Source organism: Passer domesticus, chromosome 19, assembly GCF_036417665.1.
Source record: "Passer domesticus isolate bPasDom1 chromosome 19, bPasDom1.hap1, whole genome shotgun sequence".
NCBI classification, from domain to species: Eukaryota; Metazoa; Chordata; class Aves; order Passeriformes; family Passeridae; genus Passer; species Passer domesticus.
The window spans coordinates 3763752-3780491 of NC_087492.1; the positions used below are offsets into that span (position 1 = coordinate 3763752).

Genomic DNA, 16740 nt, shown 5'->3' on the forward strand with positions numbered 1-16740 from the left:
TTCAGCAGCATTTCACCCTGGAAGAAGCCAGCTCAGCACAGGGATGGAGCAGGAGGGCTCTGGAGCAGGTGACAAGCCCAGGCACAGGCACCACGAACATCTTGGGGAAGTTTCCACTGTACAGCTGGCAGCTCAATGGGGCTTTGCAACCTGCAGAGAGGAGCTTCTATTTTCAGTGCAGCTTTAGAAAGACAAAGGATGAAGAATATTGTCCCCACTTCCAAGAACCCCGCATCAGATGGATGGGTATGGGCAAGGGAGATAAGAAAAGAAATAAAGCATTGAAACCCTCCCTGTTTGCAGCGTTTTTGGGAGAGCCCCATGCTGAGCTTGTGAACCTCAGTGGTTATCAGTGAATTTCCTTCAGGTTTGCCTTTGATTGATAAGCTCCAATCACCCCAGACAACCCTTCTGGAGTTCAAAGGATGCATTTTTATGAAAGAAACGAAAATTATGCAACGAAAAAAATAAATGCATGTGTTTGAAATGTCTACGTGAAGCTGAACACCCGGGAATGAAGGGAGGAGAACTGGCTGGGCAGTGCAGCGAGCAGACAAAGCAACACAAGATGTAAGATCTGAGCAGCCACGACGGCAGGAGACCTCTCCAAACCCACAGGGTGCCAAAATCAAGACAACCAGAACACAACCCGCGGTGAGAGGATGGCAAGCGCTGCTTCAGCGGGGCAGAGGCTCTGCTTTCCAGCCAGGCTCCTCCTGCCTCACTCCGGAATCTGGGTTAGCAAAGCCTCAGGGTCCCATTAGGAACAAAGAGCAGGGAAGGGCTGCGCCAGGCGGGGATGGAGCAGGGAAGAGCTGCAGCCTGGCAGCACGGGGGGAATGAGGGCGGCAGCAGGCTCCGAGTGTTAACGAGCACAGCCCAGCTGGCAGCACAGCTCCTCTACCTGGAGATGCTGCATGAAAGGCTGGCATTCAGGGAAAGGCAACGCCAACTGCAAACATTGAGGTTTTCTATTAAAACGCTCCAAAATCGGGTTCGCGGCGCTGCACGCCGCCCACGCTGGGTGAAAGGGAGGAAACAAAGGCACTGGTGTGAATTTCTGATGGAGGGCTCGGCTCCCTTTCAGGGGAAAGCTGCTGGGGGAATGGCAGAGGGCTCATCCATAATGCAGGAACAGCCCAGCCCGCCAGGAAGGACAGCGCTTCTCAATAGGAACAACACTGCTCTGGGAGGCGGATGGTTAAAAATATATATCCTATGCCTGTGCCACTATGAATTATTGACTGTACAGGGAGCAGGAAAAAAGGATTCAGCGCCATTAATAATTTATTTTCTAATCCAAACGAAGATGGAATTTTATGCACCACTTATTACCAGCGCCGCAACTGGAGAAACTCCCTGCACTTCCCACTGTCTGGAAGCACCACTGCCTTTCCATTTCCCAAAGTTTTTTTTGAAGTTTCTCCTTTAGCTTGAGACATACAGTGAAAGCCTTCCCTCGGGAGAGCATCTGGTCACTCCTGAATATTTAGCAGGCATTAAGGATAGAGATGGATCCCTGCTTTAAGGCAGCGTTTACAGGCACAGCACGACAGCTCTGCAAGGAGAAATCCCTCTTCACTCCCAGGTACAACACCAGGCAGCTCTGCTGCTCTGAGAATACAAATGTGGAGTGGCACTGAAAGATTCAGCATGGATTGCAAAAGCAGCAGGCACAGGATCCTTGAGGCACAACACTGCCCAGCTGGAACACGGAGTGAGTGGAACAGAGCACAGGGGTGCTGGAAAACCTCAGGGTAACACAGTCCCCTCTGTCCTGAAAACAGCAATTCAGAGAGAGAGGTATTTTCCTTTTAACATTTAGCTCTAAAGAAAACCATCCCTGTTCCCCCTGGTGAAGAACAGCAGGGAAAACCACCCCGAGTACAATCAGCCCCCTCGCAGGCAGGGGATGAGTCCAGGACTGCACACGCAGGCAGGAGGAACACAGCCCCCCAAACCATTTTGGGACAGGAAAGGTTCCATCACGTCTGGTATTTGACATAAAACCTGAGAACACTCTGATTTGTATGTCCAGGAATAATTCCAAAGGGGTGGGATGAAGCCCCTCCGCATCTTCCCTGAAGTTTAGGTAGGCACAGATTGTCAAGGGGAGAAAGAACCAAGCACCTTGCTTAGAATTCTAATTTATTATTAAATTACATATCAAAGCCTTTTTTTATTTAATACATACAGAGAATGCACAATAGGTGAGAACAAAAATAATTACAGTTACAATAGAAGTTTCAAGAACATGTATGAAAAGAAAAAAAAAATTCAGAAAGTGCAATCAGAAACTCATTTACAAGGTATGGGATGTTTTGTGAGAAAGGGCTTTGTTTTGGGTGTAAAGTGTTTATTTGACTGCTTTCCTCACTCAGCACCACGCAGACCAACAGCTGCTTCTGTACTCACAACTAAAACATCTCCCTGGTTGAAATGTGCAGTGCCAGGAGAGCTGCAGGGCACAGAGGGCACTGGCAGATGGGACCTGGAACGTGGCTCAGTTGTGGTCCCACTGCAGTCTCCTGTCCTGCACATTCCACCATCCAACCCTGTTAGAAGGAATTTCAGAACATTCCCTCCTTCAGCACTGACAGCTGTCACCCTCTCCTTCCTTCTCAAATGAAAGCTTTGGGACAAAACCAGTAAAAACAGGAAAAGGTTATGCCTCAAGTGATCCTGGGAAACAAGTTGCTACATTTAGAGAGTTAAAACTCTCATTTAGTTGGGACTAAATGAGCTGCACCATCAGAAGGGGGGGAGCAGCCTCAGCTCCCTGTGCAGCAGCTCTGGGAAAGCAGCACCTCAGGGGACACAGCAGGACAGCAGTGACCATTTCACATCACCCAAAAATCTACTTTTGCTCTTTCATTTTCAACATCCACCAAGGAACTGACTCTTCTCACATTAATCTTAATGCAACAAAAGGACTTCTGAACTACAGATGAAAATTCTTGTTGATTACTCAGTAACCCAGCAGTAATTTATACCTCACTTTGATATGCAAAACTCCTGAAATCAATACTGGTTAAGAAAAAAATGTTGCCCTGGGGAGAAGCTACAGCTGTGGACACAGTTCTGGGTGTTGCCCAAATGTCACTGCTCTGCTGCAGCAACCAGAGACTGAAGATCTGATGAACAGGTAAAAAACAACCTAAAGAACAGGGATAAGAATATTCCCACCCGTGTGAAGTGTGCCATCAACGTCACCAACACAATCCTTTGTGCTCCAGTGCCTGGCCAGGTCTGAAGAAGCTGCTTATCTGCTAGGAAGAATGAAGCAGAAATTGGAAAAGAGTGTCTGTGTGTGTGAAACACGTCCTGTAGAAATAATACCCTGGATTTTCCCCTTCATTCCAGTGCTCAGCAATGGTTTTCCTATCACACTTGGGTTGGGTTGAGTTAGGAAACTGCCACTTTGGCAGGAATTGCAGGAATGAGAATTCTTTAACCACATCTTTTTTCCTCAGAGCAGGAGGAACCACACAGAATGAAGAACTCCAAGAACACATTTAGCACCAGGAGACACACAAACCTGTATTTTGGGATTTGAGGCAGAATGCTACAATCCACTGTGTTCATTTTCCAGTCCATTGTTCTGACCACAGGTCCAGGCTGTTAGAGATGAATTATGAGGCTGATTCTCCTGAATTTGGAAGCCTTTCCCTGGGCCAGATGCAAACACATCCCTCCAGGGAGCACAGCACAACACCCGCTCACTCTGCCAGATGATGATGAAGGGAAAACTCCAAAGATAATTAAATGTATTTTTCAACACAAAACTGACTCAAAACCAGCACAAACAAAATCCATGGAGGGGCTGCCAACACTGAAACCGTTTCCAGTAAAGCTTTATCAGAGATAATTCAGCATATTTCCATTATTTTATACTAAAATATATCAGTTCCTCCATAACATTTTCATAACATGAAAAATCAATTATGTTTACATATTTATTATAATCTACATATTTTCCATAGCAGCTTTTTCACAATAAGATTAAATATATGCACCAAATAATCAGTTAAGTCCAATAAAAAGACTTGTTATAAGATTAAATAAATGAATTTATTTATGGTACTGCAGATCTTATATTGCCAACTATAGAGCAACCAAATCCTATAAATCCTAAACAGATGCACAAGTGCTGATCAGGGTCCCTTAGGGTGGAGGAGGAATCAAAGAAAAGGCAACAGGGAGAAGTTTGATCTCCCAACACACAGATCCATTAATAACCCTCCTTTATCCATCAAGCTCTTTCATAAACCCCCTTAATAAACACTTCATCTCCAAATGGGAACATTCCCAAATCAACCAAATAATCACCCTTTATTTCAGACACAAGCCCCACAGTTTTACCCATCTCAATTCCAAATTCTTCCAAATCCCAATGGCAGGATGGCTGATTAGAAGCCCTTGTTGACTTTTTAGCACAGGGTTATTAAGTCTGCAAAGAAGCCTTTAAATCCAGACATTTTGGGTGTAACAGTGTGGGTTTGCACACTACACAAGTCCCTGTTCCCTCCAACTCACAGGCACTATAAAATGAAGTAAAAACTTGTGTTTGTCCCACTGGACTCTGTTGCAGAGGAGAACCTGGGGACTGTGTGACATCTGTGGGTGATGGAATACATGGAATCTGTTAGGAGCAGTCTAAGTGGATTGTGGAAGGAGTCAGGCATTTCAGTGCCAAGGCTTGAATTTATTGGGTTATGATATGACAGATGGAAAAGTGTTGCTGAAAGAGCAAAAAAATCTGTAATCTGGGAAGCTGCAGTATCAAAGCCACTGCAGATGTCAGCTTTGTTTACAGACAAAGAACAGGCTTCTTGCTTGTCCAGACCAAGAAAAAGTTTTCCTCCCCAGATAACGGTAAATAACACTTGTTTCACTATTCATACAGTCAGCTCTTTGCCAGGAGGAGTTATGTCCAAACCTTTGCTCACAGACACCTTTGCCTCAGCTATAACCATCATCATTTTCATTGCCAATCAAGAGTTTAGATCATATCCTTCTTACCTGCACTATCAGAGTAACCTCACCTAAATTACAGTATAGGCTTTGTAAACTGCTAATTGTGTCTTTATAAAGTTCTTTATGATGCCAGCCAAAATGAAAGTATTTGCACCCAAAAGATTGCTTCAGGTGAACTCATGTTTGGTCACTTTTCAGATGACTGAACCTTGAGTAAACAGCTGCTGGGACACTGTGCTCCCTTTTTACACAGTGGGGCTTTGTCAGTCCCTTTAAAGCCACAAGAAATCTTATGATGCCCCTCAGAGGGTATTTTAATATTCATGTTCTGTGCAAAAAGTGAACAGAAACCCCCTTTTTTTGTTAACTTTGAGGAATTTGTGTGAAGCACAGTTTTCACAGCATGAATTATGCAGAAATAACTAGAATCTCAACCAGGAGTTAAGAAGAATTAAAGAACATGTATTTAGTAGTAAAGCAACCTGAAGGCTTAAAGCTGCAATATTCATCTCTCAGGGTGAAATTCAGTACTGGGCTGGGATTAGAGGGAAAAGCCTTCCTGCTGAGCTTCCACACAAGGCAAACTTAATCCTCCCCCACTCCCCAGCCAGCACCAAACCTCCCCAGCACTGCTGAGCACTGGAACTGTTCCCCCAGTTCTGGTTAAACATCCCATGGGCACTTACCTTGAGAAAGGGAATTAAAGACAAACAAATCCCACCAAATTTAACCCAAAGGCAGGTGAACAGCAGGGGAGGAGAAACAGTGCAGCTTCAGCCCAAGCCCAGTGCCAGTGTCTACCATCAGACATCACGCTGACAGCCCAGCCACGAGCAGGCTGTGGAAGTCTGCTGCTTCCCCCAGTCACTTTTCCTTGGCTGGGAGGAGGGAAGGTGGTGATGAGGTTTGGCAGAGTCCAGGGGGGCAGCATCCATCAATGGAAGGCGTAGAGGAGCAGCAGGATGGTGCAGACGCCGACGACGACGCCCAGAATGAGGGAATCCCGTCGCTTGCGGAGGTTGATCCTTTGGATCAGGCTGTTCACTGCTGGAAAACGGTCTTGGAGGGCTCTGAGTCAAGGTCACAGCACAAACAGGGATTCACCAACAAGCCCCAAAGCCTGGATGGGGAAATGCCAACAGTGGAACTGCTCCCAGGCTGGAGGAAGCAGGAAATGCTGGTGGAAGGGAGCAGGGTGACAACTGCACTTCACCGACTGCAGAGCAGCAGAGAAAAGGGAACAGCCCAGACAGAACTCACCACCTGATCACCTCAATTACCAGCATTTTAATCTCCACTATGTGAGGCTTAGTTACTTTTATTAATTGTGTTTAAATGAGAATGAAAAAAAAAAAATGGGGTGGTTATATAAAACATCTGTGGAGTTTCTTCAGTGGGATTCTGTTACTGGTGAAGAGAACAACCAAAGGCATTTGACTGGGAAAATCCTGCACACTGCATGACCCACACAGTGTGCAAGCTCTGTAAAACCACGAGGGTGTAAATCTATCTCTTAATGTACAAAATACAACTGCCAACAAGACAATCAGAGCTTCATGCCTTTGGAAGCGAGAATCTTTTTAAGGCCAAAGCTTATTGAGATTTTACTGGAATGTTCTTGCCAGCTGCTAAGAACTGTAATGAAATTTCTGGGTTAGCAAGATGCACCTTTCCAGGATGTCATGTGTCTGGTCAAACAGTGCAGACATTGTCCATTGACAGCAGGGAAGGAATAAAGTGGGAAAACCACAAACGTGCCTGACTTGGCAACGTGGCACAATCTTCAGCCTGAGACAGAATATGCACAGAAACCAACAAGCCAAAATCTTACAAGAGTGTGACAGTCAAGAGGATGCTCAGGCCCTGACTACTCTTAGCTGTAAACCACAGCAAGCAGTGATGAACACCAAGCTTCAGCTTTTTTGAAAGCAAAAAGCAGGACCTGAAATGAAACTGTACTTCTGGAAAAGCATACAGCAGGGAAGGCCATGAAATGCTGTTGCAGACCTGTACCTGAAAATTAAATTCTGTTAATTGATATGCAGTGCCCAAATTTGACCCAAACCAACTTATTCACCACATTTACCATCAAGATGCTTCAGCCAGGTTATCAGGAGAGCCTGATAAAAACCTGGCCTGTTTGCCACTGCTGACAGTGCAGGTCACAGAGCCACTGACACTGCTGATGACAGAGTGAAAAATTGGACCACGACTCTTCTTAGGCACAGGCAGCCCCAATTTTTAGGAAAAAGGATACTTGCCAAGGTATTCATCTTGCTTTGTATTGACTTCAACATCCCTCTCTGAGAAGTCATATTTTCTTTTGTTGCCATGGCAATGCTGGGGAAAGAAAGAGGATCAAGTTGTTGGTGCTAAGAATAATCCACAGCTCACACAAGAGGAGAACAAGCAGGCAATGTTTCTTCAGAGGACAATGAATGGGGTGAAGCAACATGAATGAAACCACAATTTTTCCATTAATCTCTCTCTCTTACAGTTAAATGATTTCAGTTTTATATAAACAGAAACACTGAGATTTCTTGAAACAGGCAGGTTTGACTTTTCTCCTCCAGCCTCAATGAAAACTGGTATTACCTTACAAGCAACATAAGAATTATGCTCTCGTGGCTTAAGCTTTAAATTTAGAAGTTTGTTTCATCCCAAATGATGCTTCTATCCCAGCACAGAAAAAAATCCATTTCTGAGATCAGCTCCTAATTAAGAATATCCCCCATGGTATATAAGTTTTCATTTTCTCTGTTTCTTTACCAATACAAAACTGAATTTCCCATTTCAAATTTAAAATGTTTTGGAGGTCACAAAAAAAAAGCAACTCTGCTCTTAAAAACAAGATATTAAATGAAGATTATAAAGAATTGCTCAGTTGACAAAGCTTGAAGACACAGTGCCTGAGAAAGAAAAATATGGCAAATGCTGCTCTCCTTGCTGGCATGTGCTTCAAAAACACATAAAGCAGGACAGAAATACAACAAGGCTTCATAATTACTCAAAAAAGTCACCTCTACTGCTGTTGACTTCATCTACAGGAATAACAATGATTAAAATAAGTTCTTGGATGAGTTTATGAGCCTTAAATATGGAGGGGAAATGTTCTGGAGGAGTAAAAGTTAAGTGGAAAAACACAACAGAAAAATATAAAAGGAAACTAAAGCTGTCATTTCAGAGGCAGGAAAATGTGAAATGCTGCTTTTACCTGATACAAACATACAATTTTTCAATGCAGGTATTTTAGTCATCTAAGGTAAAAAACAACAAACTCACAAAACCACTAAAAACTTGCTGTTAAGAAGAGCTCTCAGGGAATTTTGAATTACTAAGAATCAAGTTAGAAAAAAAAATTTCCTATCTGCACACAGGAAAGTTTGTTCAGTAACCTACAGATTCCACCTCCCACCCCCACACTGACTTGATATTTGTCCAGATGAGTTTTTAATACAGTGTCTCTCAATGCACTTCTGAATTAAGCCCCATATTTTTGTAAGATGCATCCAATGACTCATTAAAACATCCATTCATTTACAGAAGTGAAAACACAAAATGATTGCCAGTATATAAAGTGCTCCTGAGCCACCTCCAAAATTGCCTTTAGAAATAATTATTCACAGAACACAAGGTTCCTGCTTTAACATCTGGGGAGTGAAACTGTCCATTTCATATAAAAAGGCAGGATGTAAAGGGTTAAGAGATTGAAAAAAATTTAATTTTTTTTATCCAGTATTTTCAAGAATTTAGCTGAAAGGGCTGGGTTTTACTGGAGAGCTCTGAAGGAAAAAAACCTGGGGTAATTATAATTTTTAATATGATACGGTCTAGTAATGAAATGTAATTGTGATATTCATGAACAAGAGTTTAACTGGATTCCAGCTACTATTAACAAATCAAAATTCAAGCAAAAAGCAATGCTGTTCACGTATAATTTGATTATTCAACCCTTGAGCTGGTTTATCTGAGCCTTCAGATCTGTAAAGGAGATTATTCAATTTAAGAAGCAGCAGAAAGAGAGTTCCTGGGGACCAGTCCAGGGATTGGTTTTGCATCCTGAGCACTGCAGCTTCCTCATATCCTCCATCAGACAATCTTGGTTTCATTCCCACCCCTGACATATGTTCATTGACTTGCTGCTGCCATTGCCTCACTGACAAATGCATATTTTAAAAAATGAATGCCATTCTTGCCACTGACAAGAGTGGCCCCATTAACCCCTCCCCAGCCAAGCCCAGCTCTCCAGAGCTGCTCCTCTGCTCTGGAACACACACGACCTCTCCCATCCAAAGCTGAACCATTTCTTGCAGGGATGGAGCTGACCCCAATTCAGCATTTCCCTTGGAAGCCAGCAGGAACTATTCTCAGTGCTGCACTGGCTGGAAGTACCAGAGCTGGGTGTAAACCAAGTTTCTAAAACCAGATGGTATCTGGCCTGCTCTCTATGTTTAATATTAAAGCCCTGCTCAAGCACAATGCTCAGCATTGCTGCACTGCTGGAGAAACCTCTCCCGAGGTCACAGCCATAAAACACCCACCTAGCTCTTCCCCAGAGCAGCAGGAGAACCTCAAATTCCTGTGCTTGCAGCCATATTTCCCTCAAAAGTTCTGCCACATTCCAAGTTTGCCCTTGGTTGTTCAGCAGTGCCGTGGGTATGCGAGCGGCCAAAGCTCCCTCCAAAGCAAACCCAACTGATATTTGTACTTGGTTTGCTCTTTTCACTGGCATAAAACCCTCAGGGTAATAAACACTTCCAGGCATTATCCCAGATGGACAAGTCTAACATGCAGAAGCACACTTTTAATGCTGCCTGGCTTGGAAGCAAAGGGTTTTGACTTAAATAAATGTTTAAGCTGTTATTTCACCCCACACTGCAGCCACATCCATCCAGTGTCACTGAGGGAAATGTACCAAAAAATCAACTCCTGGCTTCACCCACTGAGACACATCAGTCAAATCTACACTGCTGGAGAACTGAAACAAAACTCTAAAGAAAGAAGTTGTGTTATTAAAAATCAAATAATTCACGTATCACTGGAACTCCTGCTTCATTTTGCATGCCATGAATCATACTTGCTCATTGAAATTCATGACAAGGTCTATGATTAGGGAATGGACTCTGTGACTGTGCATAGAAATGAAAGCTCTACGTTTAAATTGGTAAAAATTCTGATTGCATCACTTATTCTTTGTCTGGAGATACATTTCTAGATTTATATCTCTAAATATACACATATATGCGTGCATCAATGCACACCTACACTCCCAGCCTGGCAAATTCCTTTATATATTCCTTTATTCCTTTATTTATTCCATTGTTTCCTTTGATGAAGCCTAAGATGAAAACACAAGAAACATTTCCCCAGGACTGCAAGTGATTTTGCCTGGACATTTCTGGCAAGGTGGTTGTGAAATGAGAGAATTCTCAAAAAGTGACTGATGTCTTTAAAAAGTCAACACTCAGTGCAGCTGAGCTTTCCCCTTTTATTAAATCCTAATTATTACCTAAAGAGATAGATCAAGTACATAAGGAGACCATTTTTTAAAAAGGAAGTTTTTTGCTTTGGTCTGGCTTCAGTCCAATCTGCTAATATACAAACACTGATGGATCAGGCCTCAGAAACAGAATTACAATAAAATCCTAAGAACTTGTCACACTGTACAGACAAAACTATAAAAAATATTTCAACTGAGCCAACATAAAAACACAAGTTGTTAGAAAACAAGAAATAAATGGTCTGCTATTTTGGAGAAGCGATAATGTTTGAAAATGAAAACCTGAGAACTCCAAACATATTAAGCAAAATCTCTGCTTATATTTAAATCTGGCCAAGAGAAGGGAAGGCTGTTCCAAAAGAACTGCAGTACAAAGTATCACATCCCACTCGCTTCTGGAGAGAAATATGCTGCAGTAAGAACCCATGGCACGTAATTCATTTAAAAATTGATTAAAAGTTTAGTAATAATGACACATCTGGAGTGACAGCCCTGCTCAGAGCTTTGGTTACTGAATCATTTCAGCTCAGGTGCCCAGGCATTCCCTGGCAGGGATGTTTGCTCCGTGGAGAGCAAGAATGAGACTCCTCACTTCTCCTGCTGACAGAAAATCAGAGCAAGGCTCACAATTAGTGGCTGAAGCTCGTCAACAAAAGCCTCTGCACACACAAAAATGTGCTTTCCAGTGTTTGGGATCAGTGCTTAGTAACAAAGCCTAAGGAAATAAAAGTGTGAAGGAAATAAAACGTGATTCCCTGACTTGCCTAATTAAAAAATGAGTAATGAACTGCAGCAGATGTAAACCTTGAAGACAGAGCAGTAGCCAGAATAAGCTAATTACATCTCAAGGAATCTGTCCTCAAACAGCTTCTTCTGCACAGTTCTCTCTTTTATTTGGGTTCCAATAGATAAAACAATTGGTGAGTTGGGTAAACTCCCATCTGGTAAATTCACTTGGAAGGCAGCAGGATTTACCACCAATTAATGTCACACCCAAACACTTGCCATTACTGGGGACCACAAGAAAAATGAGCTCAACAAAAATTCCCCCTGGTTTTAACAGAGGCAGAATTCAACTCAGATATAAATGGAATTACAATTCCTACTCCATGTCATTACCAAACCAGCTCTTTTTGTACCAAAAAACTGTAGAACATCTTTGGCAACAACTCAAGAGCAAGAATTTACTACAGCTAACAAATTGTGCAAGGTTGAGAGCTCTGAGCTCCTCTGACACAGAACCCAGAAGCCAGGCCAATGACACAATTATAAGTAATTACATGTAATTTTGCAGGATATTAAGAGTAATAAATCACCATATGCTGCTTAATGTTCTGCTTACTTGGAGTGGCAGCAAAGAAGAAATCCACCAAGCACTGAGCATTTTTGAGATGGAAAAGCAGGGTTACAAGCATGGCAATAAAGGAGAGGTTTTTCCTGAGGAAAGGACTAGAACCCAAAACAAATACAGCTGGGCTAAGCTGAAGAAATATTTCTGTGAGGCTGTGGTGACATTGCATCACATTTTCAGGTATTATTGCACTGATCACTTCTGGCTCATCACTGCACACTGGTGTGGTTTAACACATTCTTCCTCCATGTTAATTATGCTGAGCCCACTGTGAGTACTTAAGCAGCCAGCCCTTAATGGACACAGCTTTGCTGCACCTCTAATTGCTCTTCTTGGTCATTTTTGTCAGTACATGCATTGTCTGAAAGCATATCTTACTTGCTTTCTTACCCTTTTTTTTTTCTTTTTTTTGTTTTAAAGCAATAATCTAAAATTTAAAACCATTAAATTGGGCATTATTACAGTTTGAGTTATTGGTCTGCAAAAGGTTGGCTTGGAAAGGGCACAGATAATAAAATTTGTGTTGCTACAGTTCTCAAATGTCTAGATCAGTTAGAGAAGGTATCATTTAAGTAACCAAACAATGTAAGAACCCCAAAAGATAAATGTACAACAGCAACAACCTCTCAGGCAGTTGTGATAAAAGCCCTTAGCTATATCAGCTGCTGAATATTCTGAATACATTGCAAGGTTACAGAAATCAGGTTTTAGAGGAGTGTCACTGTGAGAAGAAACATCTTGACTACTGGAATACCCCCCAGCAGCTCAGCCTGAGATTCACTCTGCTCCAAAGCTGATTCACCTTTAAGCAGAAACCCAAATTTTCTAAGCTAGGATGAATAAAATATTTAAGCAACATTCTTATGTCAATATTGAATAGAAAAAACTCAGATCAAACCCACCAGCAATTCACTGTAATACTGCCAAGGAGCTGGAAACAATACAGTTACTGTATAAATAGAGTGACTGATATATTTAGACACAATTTAATGGAAATGCTGATTGTATGGAAAATAATGAGAATTTTTACATTCATTCCTACCTTATTGTTTCTTCTATCAGTCGATCTGAGCTGAAAGCCAAAAGAAAAAAAAAAAAAAAACAAGTTAAAGAAAGTAACAAGCACTAAGTACTACTTTAGATCACTAATCAATGACCCCCATCATCATCCTAATAAATTTGCTCTTAGAATGTTTTATTTCTGGATGTTGTCATATTTTGCTACCACCCAGGTTTGGTTTGCATGGACTTTGGAGAAGATGCACTGGAGTCTCCTCTGGAGCAGCATTTCCCAATGCAGCTGCTCAGGAGAACACACAAAACACTGAGAGGACAAGAAAGGGGAATTGGCACTGTGATTTATGGAGGGCTGCTTGCAAAGGGGTATCAGAGGAAGGAGCAGCCAATTTTATTGTTTTTTAATCCTACCCACCCCTTCAAAAAATGCCATTAAAGATTAAGAAACTGAGATTGGGTGCATTTTAGGATTAGCTCCCAAACACTGGTTCCTGCTGGCAGAATCTTTCTGTGGCCACAGCAGCTGAGCTGATGGAGCACAGCACACACATTTGTCACTCACAGCCCTGTGACACATGGCCCTGCCCTGCCTGCCACACATTGATCCAGCCCTGAGCAGCATCCCTGGGAAAGGGCAGCCTCCAGCACAGCCCAGAAAGGACATTTCATTTAAAAACCCAGCACACACCATTAAAGAGAGTAACGAGATCCTTGGAAGAGTGAAAACTATTTCTCCTTTCCTGCACTCAACTTTCACACAGGGTTTTCATCACTGCTTTGCAGGCAGTTGTGGAATGTCACAAAAACTCCTCTTGTTAGAGCAATCAATATCTCCAGTGTAACCCTGACATGGAACTGGTGCCTGCATCATTCCCACAGTGCAGAAACAACAGTGCACCCCTCCAACTGCTCTGTTTATCCCACAGATCCACACAAATTCTTGGAGAATAAAGGTAAAAAATATTGAGTTTGCAGTTTGAAGAGGAAATCAACCTGACAGAAAAGTAGTTTCATGTTGTACTGGGTACCGCTTTCAGTATTAAATCAAAATTTATTGCTTCCAAACTCAAAGATGCCAAGAGGGCATGGCCATCTCCATCCTCCTCCCTCCTCATCCCAAGTGTTTTGCCAGCCCCCAGAGCAGCACAGCTCTGCCTCTGACTCAGCCTGAGCTGCCTGATTTGGAACTTTTCTCCTTCCCACAGGAATTCTGGAGATCCCCCCACAGCTCCAGCTGGAGGAGCGTGCTGGGCCACGTGTGTGACCTGCTGGGGAGGGGGACAGGCAAACACAATGACTTTATTTCTCTGTGAAGAGAACTGAAAACACCAGGGCTGCTATTTCAGGCTGTCCACGGCTTGAAATACAGACACAGAACAGAGCACTAAAAATATTTTGCTCAATTTTAAGCTGCCAGGGACTTGACTGGGGCAGCAAACAGAGCCACACTCTCTCAGATTCACATCAGCTGTGAGCACGTTGGATTAAGCAAATAAAAGCAGTTTTATTCACTGTGTGGTGTTTATTACACTGGCACAGAGTAGGGAAACAGCCTGGCTGTGCACACAGAGCAGGCTCACAGCATCTCCCAACGTCCCCAAGGCAGGCAGAAGAGGAAAGCAATGCATTAAAGATTTCTGTAAGTGCTGAGTCTCCAAGAGACACAATCCAGCTGAGAATGTGCCTTTCATAGACAGTCTCTAACAGACAAGTGTGTTATGTGGGCAGGGCATAATCAGAATAAACTGCAAAACCATTAGAAAACAGCCTCAAAAGCAAGAGCAGTGCACAAGAATGAATCATTTTAGAAAAGGTTCAATTATTTTTAAAAAAATTTATCAATGAAAAGGTATTAAAAACCTTGCTGGTAACAGGTTACACTTAAAAAAATTCTGTGGAAGAAAATGTTAGAAGAGCCCTATTAAAAAACCTGCCTTAGAAAAATCATTACCAGTTCTTTGCCCATTCAACTGATGAGATTATAGAATTTTTATGCTGATGAACTGAAGATGACAGAGAAGCTGAACACTTTTACAGACCTCAAGTGAACTAGGATGTCCTCCAAGGCTTTTAGAGCACCCAAATTAGGCTTGCCAGTCTGCAGCAGGGACATCACTGCTGTTTACGTCAGAGAAAGCTGTAGATGGGCAGTTTTATTCCTTAGCCATACACACAAAAGGTGACTTAAAAGCTTCAGATTACATGACACTGCTTTATTTTTCTATGTGTATGTGTGTTTATACCCACACAAAAATAAACTCTGGGAATGTGGCTACCTGTAGAACGATGACAGAAGGTCATAAAAATGTCTAAACCAGTAAAAACCAGTTCTGAACACCAACACACAGAGGCACGAGCTGCAAATGCCAACACAGGGCATCTGAAACCTCAGGATCAAATGTTTCTCAACTTATATGGAGTCACCCCAAATATTTAAAAGGATGAGACACACAGGAATTTTCTTCAGAATGAAGATGTGTAGGTGAGGGCAGACTAAAAGAAGCAGATTTATTAGCAGTGTGTTCTTCCCAGCACAAGAAAAATCAGCTCTTGAGAGGATTTCCAAACTCATCCCTCCTTGCAAGGTGAAAAACTGCACAGGAATGGCCACGACAGTCCCTGACACTGGCAAAGGCAGGCAGTGTGAGCAGGAACACTTCAGGGATTCTGCTGTGCAGGCCTGGATTCCTTGGCAAATACAGATTGTAAAGTTCACTCACAGTGACACCCAAACAGAAGCATCTGTTTCATTCACTTTACAGCTCATAACCATAAAAATAAGTCAGATTTAAGGAAGATAGAGAACACAAAGTACAACAGGGCCCAGAGACACAAGGGAAGTTTGCAGATCTCTGACTATTAATAACCTGTTCTCCACAAATAGAAGCTGTTCTCACAATTAAAAATAATGTTCATTTCAATTGTTTCCCAGAATAAAAAAATAACATTGAACGAGGCAATTGTGCTTAACTTACATATTCAAAACACTACAAAAAGAAGCTCTTAAATTAAAATCTATTGACTTTGTTGTTCTGCTGTCCAAGCAAAGACAACAAACCCAGTGGACATTTCCTTGTGAACATCCAAGCAAAAATGGTTCTGGGCATTATTAATCTGACTTGCCATCTGTTTCAATAAACTGCATTTTCACCTGTCCAGACAGACAAAGCCTTTTAAAAATACTACAGGAGAGAAAGGCTGGGAGCTGCTGAGGCAATCAGCTCCTGTAAGGAATGGCACAAGCCCAGCAGCAGCAGCCCTGCATATGAAACACCCAGGCCTCTGTGCAACTGCTGTCTGCAGAACATGGCACAGCCTGTCCTTTGAATATGCAGACAGGTAAATTAATCTGAGGGAAAAATGAAGTGAAATATGCCCCCATGATAGAAAAGAGTCCTGCTCGCCACATCAGGCTTTTAGAACCAAAAAAAGCATTTAATGTTGTTTGTAAGGCAAATCTCTGTGTTTGTACTTAAATAAAATTCATTAATAGAGATGAATAATTAGCTGAGGACTGGGCTCCTCCCATATCCATAGATTTTGCTGCTCATACCCTAACCAAGTCAGAGGAATAGTGCAGAGCAGTAAAACTCATCTGCACACAGCTCATCTCACAACATGCTTTAAACCCTTCAGATGAAATTAAGGGCAATATTATCACATAGAATAATTAAAAAGGGATAGGGAAACCCCTGTAGAATAAACTAATATAGCACTTAATAACTATTTTCTTCCTTTCAGAAAGAATAACTACAGAAATAATGATTTTACTTTGTCCTTTCTCCAACTGCAAGATAAATCACCAAGTCTCTGCTCTCTCAAACTGCCTCCAATAAATCTTTCAGATTTTCACAGTCCTGGATAATCAGGCAATGTGGAGCTTCCAGGAATGCAA

The 16740-nt window shown here is 42.3% G+C and overlaps 1 protein-coding gene across 4 annotated transcripts in view; it reads right to left on the reverse strand.

Moving 5' to 3' along the window:
- Window positions 1-2135: 2135 nt before the first annotated feature.
- GOSR1 (golgi SNAP receptor complex member 1) overlaps window positions 2136-16740 on the reverse strand; it is a 28520-nt gene continuing 13915 nt past the window's right edge. For 3 of the 4 annotated variants that reach the window (XM_064394378.1, XM_064394377.1, XM_064394380.1), the window contains 3 exons: window positions 12871-12900; window positions 7235-7317; window positions 2136-6036 (listed from right to left, as the gene is read on the reverse strand). In XM_064394378.1, the coding sequence (XP_064250448.1) occupies window positions 5912-6036; window positions 7235-7317; window positions 12871-12900 (238 nt within the window). In that variant the 3' untranslated portion in view covers window positions 2136-5911. Of the gene's footprint in view, window positions 6048-7234; window positions 7318-12870; window positions 12901-16740 lie in introns of all 4 variants that reach the window. The other variant, XM_064394379.1, reaches the window with a different exon arrangement.